This window comes from Lactuca virosa, chromosome 9 (genome assembly GCF_052849685.1).
Source record: "Lactuca virosa cultivar CGN04683 chromosome 9, Lactuca_virosa_CGN04683_v6, whole genome shotgun sequence".
Classification (NCBI taxonomy): Eukaryota; Viridiplantae; Streptophyta; class Magnoliopsida; order Asterales; family Asteraceae; genus Lactuca; species Lactuca virosa.
The window spans coordinates 215764588-215774134 of record NC_136434.1 but is presented as its reverse complement, the minus strand read 5'-3'; the positions used below and the strand labels follow the sequence as shown (position 1 = coordinate 215774134).

The 9547-nt window shown below is 40.9% G+C and overlaps 1 protein-coding gene and 1 non-coding gene across 2 annotated transcripts; one reads left to right on the top strand and one right to left on the bottom strand.

Moving 5' to 3' along the window:
• Positions 1 to 458: 458 nt before the first annotated feature.
• On the bottom strand, positions 459 to 565 carry LOC145141476 (small nucleolar RNA R71). The gene has a single exon (XR_013722685.1). It is a non-coding gene; the product is annotated as a small nucleolar RNA R71 (small nucleolar RNA).
• Positions 459 to 4272, top strand: LOC145140291 (uncharacterized). Its single transcript, XM_079073827.1, has 4 exons — positions 459 to 526; positions 938 to 2930; positions 2988 to 3242; positions 3316 to 4272. Exons 1-4 carry the CDS (start codon positions 459 to 461, stop codon positions 4270 to 4272), a joined length of 3273 nt encoding a protein of 1090 aa, XP_078929953.1.
• The last annotated feature ends 5275 nt before the right edge of the window (positions 4273 to 9547 follow it).

Genomic DNA, 9547 nt, shown 5'->3' with positions numbered 1-9547 from the left:
CCGAGTACGACTCCGAAAGGGAAGAAACCGAATCTGAAGAAGGAAGCGATTTAGAAGGCGAACTAGCTAACCCCATGGCTAACATCGATGAAGTTCCCATGGGTGAATGGAAGAAAAGGATGCGTGACGACACCGGCCCGGGACTCATGCAACCCGCAAATCCCGCAACTGCCACCTTTGAACTTAAAGGCCACATACTTGCTCAACTTAAGGAGATTCCATTCTACGGGAAGGATCATGAAGACGCATACAAGCATATTGACGAGGTCAATGACATAGCCGACTACTTCAATGTCCCTAATGTGGCTCGCGATACTATCTTGCTTCGTATGCTACCTGTCGCATTCAAGGGAGCCGCGAAAGATTGGCTGAAATCACTCCCTCCCGGATCCATCACTACTTTTACTAAAATGAAAGAAGAATTTATAGACCAATTTTTCACTCCCTAAAAAATAGCTATGTTGAAGAAGGCCATAGCAAACTTTGAGCAACAAGCTGGAGAGTCACTATATGAGGCATGGGAAAGGTACAAAGGCTTACTAAGGAATTTCCCACATCACGATCTAAACAACCAACAAGAAGTCTCCATTTTCTATGATGGAGTAAATGTGACAACTAGGCAACTCCTTGATTCGCAAGGACCACTCACAAAGAAAGCACCCCCAGTGATAAAAGCCCTACTTGAAGAATTCTCTAAGCACTCTAGAGAATATCACAACCCAAGGAATGACTTAACTCGAGGGGCGGTGAATTCTATTACCGATGACATGGCGGCAATGATGGCAAAATTGGAAAGCATGGACCGAAGAATGACTAAGATGGACCAATCCATCCATGCCATTAGAGTGGGATGTGAAAATTGTAGAGGGCCCCACCTTACTAAAGATTGTGACCTTGATGAAAACGGGAACCGGAAAGTACAAGTGTGATATTCAAGTGGTGAGAGGTATGATGACAACTGGCGAAAACCCAAGAAAGAATGGCTACCATATGATGAGTACAAAAATACAAGGGAGGAGAAATATAAGCAAAAAGATAGAGGCTTTTATCAAAAGGAGGAGTCGGTGTATGAAAAGAAATCAGATTTGGAAGACATGCTTACAAGATTCTTAGCCGCGTCCGAGAAAAGACATAATGGTACCGATGCTGCACTCAAAGATCAACAAAATATGTTGAGAGAACACCAAATTATGATGAAAGATCAACAAGCTCTGCTTAGGAATCAACAATCATCCATTCTCAACATAGAAAAACTACTGGGCCAACTTGCACAACAAGTGAACGAGAGACGATCGGGTGGACTTCCTAGTAATACCAAAAGTAACCCAAAAGATGCACATATAAATATCGTGACAACTAGGAGTGGGAAGATTATAACTCATCTGGCCCCTATTCAGCAAGAAGCTCCTAAGCTGGTTCAAGAGGAAGAAGCAGAACATGAAGAATTACAAATTCCCGATCCGACTCGCCGAGTCGACGTTATGGACTCGATGAGTCCCCCACCTGAACCGGAAAACAAACCTCATGTCAAGCCATATCAGCCTCCACTACCATTTCCAGCTCGAGCTAGACAAGAAAAGAATGATGTTGACTACCAGAAGTTTCTGGAACACATAAAGGCTCTTCAAATCAATATGCAATTCATAGAGGCGGTTGCACAAATGCCTAAATATGCCAAATTCCTCAAGGAACTTCTAACTAATAGAAGGAAGATGGAAGAGGTGAAGAAAGTAGTCCTAAACGAGAACTGTTCAGCTGCCATGTTGAACAAACTACCTAAGAAAAAGGGTGACCCGGGAAGCTTAACATTGCCTTGTCAATTCGGAAACTTAGCTACCATTTATGCACTAGCTGATTCGGGGGCAAGTGTAAATCTCATGCCATACTCATTCTTCAAGAAACTACATCTTCCGGAGCCAAGGCCAATTCGAATGGCAATTCACCTAGCGAATAAAACGGTCACATTCCCGAGAGGAATATGCAAAGATTTATTGGTGAAGGTCGATAAGATCGTGTTTCCCGCAAACTTCATAGTATTATATATGGAAGCGGATCCTCAAGTCCTGATCATACTTGGAAGGCCTTTCTTAAACACCGCGAGTGCCATAGTTGACATGCGAGATTCCAAACTTACTCTTCGAGTAGGAGACGAATGTGTTACTTTTGGGGTTGATCAATCCATGAAACATCCAAGGAATAGTGATGACACAACATTTTCGGTTGATATGTTGGAAGAACTAATGGAGGAATGGAATGTAGATGAGCCAAACAAGTCCACCATTCCCCTTGGAGAAGAGTTTGATGCTGAAAGAGACCTGCTGGAAATAGAGAGACTACTCGAGAAAGATGAATACAATGATCTAATCAGAAGTGCAGAACACTTGACTCGCCGATTAGCCACGACCGACTCGACGAGTCCATTCGAAGAAACTCGATTTGTCACGGATTTTGCCCAGGACTCGACGAGTCCCCTCACTGGACTCGACGTGTTCAGCATTCAGAACACAAAAACTGAACTCAAACCACTACCAGATCACTTAGAGTATGCATTTCTTGAAGATGGCCAACAAAAACTGGTAATTATAGCCGCTGATTTGGCCAAACATGAAAAGGAAAGTCTCGTGGGTGTACTACGGAAAAGGCAAGGTGCTATAGCATGGAAGATAACCGACATCAAGGGAATTAGTCCGGCCTATTGTTCTCACAAGATTAACTTAGAAGAAGGAGCCAAACTAGTAGTTCAACGCCAAAGAAGACTTATCCCAAATATGCAAGAAGTTGTCAAAAAGGAAGTGGTTAAATTATTAGATGCGGGTATCATTTATTCGATCTCCGACAGCCCATGGGTAAGTCCGGTGCAAGTGGTACCAAAGAAGGGAGGAATGACGGTGGTTACTAATGAAGACAACGAATTAATTCCAACAAGAACAGTAACCGGGTGACGCGTTTGCATCGACTACAAAAAACTAAATGATGTTACATGTAAGGATCACTTCCCGTTGCCATTTATCGATCAAATGCTAGAAAGGCTTTCCGGTCATCTATATTATTGTTTTCTCGATGGCTTTTCGGGGTATTTTCAAATTCCAATAGACCCACAAGATCAAGAGAAGACCACTTTTACTTTCCCAAGTGGAACATTCGCATATAGGCGCATGCCTTTTGGATTATGCAATGCAACAGCTACATTTCAAAGGTGCATGATGGCCATCTTTCATGACATGATCGAGAAATTCATGGAGGTCTTTATGGATGACTTCTCGGTTTTTGGGTCATCCTTTGAAGATTGCTTATCTAATTTAGATTTGATGCTAGCTAGATGTGAGAAGACCAACCTTGTCCTTAATTGGGAAAAAGTGCCACTTCATGGTGAAAGAAGGAATTGTGTTGGGCCACAAAGTTTCAAGGAAGGGAATAGAAGTGGATAGAGCAAAAGTGGACACCATAGCTAAGTTACCCCCTCCAACAAATGTAAAAGGGGTGAGGAGTTTTCTTGGACATGCGGGATTTTATCATCGCTTCATTAAGGACTTCTCGAAGATCACTAGGCCTTTGACACAACTACTCTTGAAGGATTCTCCGTTCGATTTCTCTAAAGAATGTCATGAGGCATTTCATTTATTAAAGGAAAGATTGACCACCACTCCTATAATGATAGCACCAAATTGGAATCTTCCTTTCGAGCTGATGTGTGATGCGAGTGATTATGCTGTGGGTGCTGTTTTAGGGAAAAGGGTTGATAAACATTTTCAACCTATTTATTATGCAAGCAAAACTTTGAACCCAACTCAAGAGAACTACACTACTACCGAGAAGGAGCTGCTAGCAGTGGTATACACTTTTGATAAGTTCCGCCCTTATTTGGTATTATCTAAGACCATAGTTTTTACCGACCATTCTGCCCTAAAGTATCTTTTTACTAAACAAGATGCTAAGCCCCGATTGATACGTTGGGTCTTACTTTTACAAGAATTTGATATTGAAATAAAAGATAAAAAGGGAATGGAAAACGTAGCTGCCGACCATTTGTCAAGATTGGAAAACCTGCATTTGGAGGAGTTAGAAGAAGACAATATTGGAGACGATTTTCCCGATGAGTATGTTTTAGTAATAGCAGGAGAGGTGCCATGGTTTGCGGATATAGCTAATTACTTAGCTACTGAATATATTCCAAAAGATTTATCCCGCCAAGAAAAGAAGAAATTCTTCTCAGAAATCAAGTACTACTTTTGGGACGAGCCATACCTTTTTCGAAGTTGCCAGACGGAATGATAAGAAGATGTGTATTCGGGAAAGAGAGTCGGGAAATCTTGGAACATTGCCATAGCGGGCCTGCTGGTGGACATCATGGAGCACATTACACAGCTAAAAATATTTTTGATATTGGGTTTTATTGGCCCACAATTTTCAAAGACGCTGCTCAATATGTCAAGGAATGTGATTCATGCCAGCGAGCGGGGAACATATCATCCCGAAATGAAATGCCCCAACATAATATCCTTGTTGTGAAATATTTGATGTTTGGGGAATTGATTTTATGGGACCTTTCCCAACGTCAAAAGGGAATAAATATATCTTGGTGGCGGTCGACTACATATCTAAGTGGGCGGAGGCACAAGCATTACCCACAAATGATGCTCGGGTTGTGGTGCGATTTTTGAAAAAGCTATTCTCAAGATTTGAAGTTCCTAAAGCTCTTATTAGTGACCGGGGCACTCACTTTGCAAATGATCAATTAGCCAAAGTGTTAAAAAGATATGGGGTGCATCATAGGTTCTCCACATCCTATCATCCACAAACTAGTGGACAAACTGAAGTGACAAATAGGGCATTGAAAAGGATTTTGGAGAGATCGGTTGGAGACAATCGAAAGGAATGGTCGGATAAACTAGATGATGCACTTTGGGCCTTTCGAACGGCTTTCAAAACACCTATTAGTACTACACCATATAGGCTAGTTTATGGAAAGAATTGTCACTTATCGGTTGAAATAGAGCATAAAGCTTTTTGGGCTTTAAAGGTGTGCAATTTTGATTTGGCTGAACTTCGTACCAACTGGTTGATGCAAATGATTGCCCTTGAAGAACTTACAAATGAGGCCTACACTAGTTCCTTGATATACAAAGAAAAGACCAAGAATTGGCATGACAAAAGACTAAAGGGTAATAAAGATTTTCATGAAGGACAAAAGGTGTTACTTTTCAATTCGAGGTTAAAGCTTTTTCCGGGCAAGTTGAAGACACGGTGGGATGATCCTTTTGTGGTAAAACAAGTTTTTCCACATGGAGCAATTGAGCTTATATCAAAGGATGGGATCCGTTTCAAAGTTAATGGTCATAGAGTAAAGAAATATGAAGAGGGAATTCCAAAACATGAAGGACTTGAAGAAGGGCTACACTTGGAAGAAATTACAGAAACGTAAAGCAGGAAGGAGTCCAGCTAATGACTCCTTAAAAAGAAGCGCTTCCGGGAGGCAACCCGAGTTTAGAGTTTGCTTTCTTTTACTTTTCTTTTTCATTTTACTTTCATTTTTGTTAGAATCTGCTTTTATCAATCTTATTCTGTGCTTAAAATGATTACTTGAGGGCAAGCAATGCTCAAGTGTGGGGTTGGTGGCATAAAACTTAAGAACTCAAATTTTTGTCAAACAGAACGAAAAACTCGTCGAGTCCATATATCTGCTGGGCGAGTCCATTTTGAAAATCACGAAAAATCGCGGATTCACGTATCTACTCGGCGAGTCCACGTATTTACCCGAAAAAATAATTATTTTTTCACATTTTGTAAATAAAGGGTTTTAACCCTAATTGGTAAACACAAGATCATTTGCAGCCACCAGCCGCTCGTCGAGCATTCTTTTCCTCTCAAGCTTTCATCTTCAATTCTTGCTAGATCTTGCATCCTCAACCAAAAAGGTAACGTTTTTTCTACTAATTCTTGTTAAAAATCATATCTTGGACAGTTTTATGGTTGTAATCTAGGGAGAACTCGGGTTTGGGGTTTACTCCAAATCTAGGGTTTTAATTTTTAGGACGAATTAGGTTGTTTTAGTTGTAATTTCTTGCACATTTATGCTTGATAGACATACCGAGACAAACCCCTGCATTAATTTTTACATTTGGACGGTTCATTTCGCCCGATTTGGAATGGACTCGCGTAGTTCATCCTGCTCGCCGAGTCGGTTTGTGGACTCGGCGAGTCCAGGCTGCAGATGCCCAGAATTTTGATGTTTTTAATTTCTCTGTGTTTTGTTTGTGGTTTTCTTGGTTTGGTTTTGCATGAAATATGTCTAGGAGGGGACAAAGTTCAAGGGGAGGCGGCTATGGGGACCTCCCATGGTTAACTTTTCCACGAATAACCTCCAAATCTTCACTCGCCCGCGCGAAAAACAAACTGGAAACACTCAGACAAAAGGAAATATATGTCCCCAACGCAATCGACTTGTATTGGATGGGTCAAACTAGGTTGGAGGAAGAGTTGACACCTTATTTGGTCAAGTCTTTCCAAAATGATGGGGTGACAATTGTTTGTGATGGCTGGAGTCGATTGTTCAAGATTCAAGAGCCAGTTTACCAAGAACTGTGCTGGGAATTCTTTTCTACCATCTCCTTCCGAGGTGGTAGTGATTATTATAGTCCAAGCATTATCACTTTCTGTCTTGGAGGGGAGTTGCGCCAGTGCAGTATCGCGGAGCTCACATGGAGATTGGGAATTTATGATCAAAATGTGATCATGTCCGAAAACTTTGAAGCATTCCTGGAGCAGTGTCACAAAGACTTGCCCGAAGAGGTGGTTGCATCCACTTGGTGGAACACAATTGCCAACCGGGTTTACATTCCATCGTCTGCTCAAGAGGGGAGTATCCGTTCCCCAATTCATCGCCTGATTCATCGTCTTATCGCAAGCATTATTAATATGCGAAAGGATGATGATAAGGTGCCCACTCTTGATATTTTCTATATGTGGAGCATTATCACTCCCAATGTTTTCTGCAATTTGTCATATTGCTTGGCAAAATATTTGGCAGAGGGAGCGGTTAAGGAGCGGATCACTTCAAAAATCAATGGTGGTATGTTTGTCACAAAGTTGGCTAGGTCGTATGGAATTTTGGACCAAGGGGCAGCAAGAGCATTGCCAATGAACCCTTCTCCTCCCTTTAGCACCACTTTATATAGGAGGGCAAGGATCGTTGGAGACTATGGGGGGGGGGACATTTTCGAATCCCAGATGCGGATACGGTATTGGAGCCCGAGGAGCCAGGAAGGAGGGTAAGGCAAAGAAGGGAACACGTCCGTGAAGACCCACCGGTCATTCCGGTGGATGATGAGCTACCAATGGACTGGTACAACATGGAATTGAGAAGGTACCCAGACGACCTTGGACGAAGCATGAACTAACATAACGAATCATTTGTTTATTTATTTGAACAAATGAACATTGTGCCTAGGCCCGGGTCCGGATATCCCTACGTTCCGAGTTGGGAGGAGAGGGTAAATCAGAGAAGAAACCAAGCTGGTGGAAGTGGAGTTGGAGGAAATGAAGAAGAGGAAGAAGATTGATGTTTTGTTTTGTTTTTAATTTGGATGTTTGAAAACTATTTTTATTTCTTTTGTGGGTTTGGAACTTTTTAGGAGGTCAAAGTAGGAATTTGTTTATTATCACTTGTGTTTGTCTTATCTTTTCAGATTGAAGCTAGGATGCATGCAAGAGTCTCAATATCAAGGCTAAAGTAAGGGTCGGTTCTAGATGAGAATGTTCAAGTTTTGAGTTTAAGGTCGAGTCCGTTAGTAAAGAGGGTTAAAAGAGTGTCATTTATTGAAGAAAATGAAGAAGGAATACTGAAATTACCATTACAAACCACAACATAAACGGATTCGAAGCAGAAGCTTTATTTTTCCGTTCAGCGACGTACTCGCCGAGTGCATAACTTGGACTCGACGAGTCCCTTTGCAAAACTACGACTTTTCTGCCAGAAACACTTCTGCTCACCGAGTTGTCATATATACTCGACGAGTCACTTAACATTCCCTTCTCAAGACTTACAACTTGACTGCATTCGATAAGGGCCTTACTCCTACTCTTTGAAGATTCATTCCTAAAGATTTTTGAGGCCATTTTCCTGCATATTTGGAGCTGTACCACACGAGACGAATGACACCCAAGGCATGGATGAGCTGTTCCCATGTCTAAAGTCAATTGAAGATGGAGCTTAACATGAAGAAGATCAACCTCGCCACTACTATCCCAGGGGAGTTTGTTCCAATTCCCTCTTTATTTTATTGTTCTTTATCATGCATAGTATGCAATGGGGACATTGCATAAATTAAGTGTGGGGTAGGGGGTTGGTTACATAATTTTAGTTAAAATTTTGAAATTTTTGCATAAATAAAAATTGCTAGGATTAATTTAGAAAATATTGGTAAAAGCAATTAGGAATCATGCCAATATTATGTTTGATGATTGCATAAAGACCCAAATGTTTAGTTGAGCCTATATACGTTATAATGCATTTGTGGCCTCCTTTATTCTAGTGAAATCATGGGACAAAAACACAACCTCGCTTAGTTTGAGGGATGCAATAAGTTTAGCATCGTGTACCAGAAATGTATCCAGGAAATTTTTTATCTTTAATCAATAAAGGTTGAAGTTGAGCGCCCTTGCGTAAGCATGTAGGGTTTGAGTGAAAAAAAAAGTGAGTTGCGTGTGAAAAAAAAAGAGAGAGAATTACAAGAAAAGTTTGAAGAATTTTGGAGCAATTAAAGTGAAGATCAAAAGATCAAAGGTTAAAAGTGGAAGATATCAAAAACCAAAAGTTGGTGAATTCAAAGAAATAAAGATCAAGTTATCAAAGAGTGAAGAATTCCAAAAATAGCTCCATAGTGGTATCAAAAAGTTGTAATTGTCTAGTTTATGTATGCTTGGGTTGCTCAACCAAAAATACCTTGAGGTTAGGAGGTTCTCTAAGGATGGATTCGGAGGGATGCATAAAATGAGCATTGTTCAAAAGAAGTGGGCGAATGTTTATGAGGATTGTTAGTATTTAGAATTAAGGGGGGTCCTTAGGAAAAAATTAGACACAAATGCATACGTTGCAGTCTTGACATAATGGCTGGGTTTGATTGGGATTGTCTTATGTAATATAAGCATGCTAAAATTCTGTTTTGCTTGGGGGCAAGCAAAAGTCAAGTGTGGGGTATTTTGATATGTGTATATTTAGCTATATATTTAGTATAGATTTTTATTATTTATTAGCTAATTATTTGCATATTATGGACAAAAGATACTTAATAGTGTTCAAATTGTATTTTCAGTCCAAAAGATATGCTCGGAAGTGAAAGGAAGCAGGAGAGGCGATCGGAAGCTCGGGAACTGAAGAATGAAGAAAAGAGTCAAATCCTGAAGCTACTCGGCGAGTAGGGACGTCTACTCGCCGAGTATCCACGAAGGTTCGCGAAGCAATACGTAAAGACCTTGCCGCATACGGATTCTATAAAGGGGACTCGGCGAGTCGGTTATCTACTCGACGAGTAGACCCTGTTTTCCGAAT

Excerpts from the sequence above, each read along its gene's own strand:
- LOC145140291 (XM_079073827.1), top strand. The coding sequence starts at position 459 with ATGTTGAAGAAGGCCATAGCAAACTTTGAGCAACAAGCTGGAGAGTCA. Across the intron at positions 527-937 it reads CTATATGAGGCATGGGAAAG|TGGTGAGAGGTATGATGACA; the intron begins GTACAAAGGCTT and ends GTGATATTCAAG. Across the intron at positions 2,931-2,987 it reads AATTAATTCCAACAAGAACA|GATCACTTCCCGTTGCCATT; the intron begins GTAACCGGGTGA and ends GTTACATGTAAG.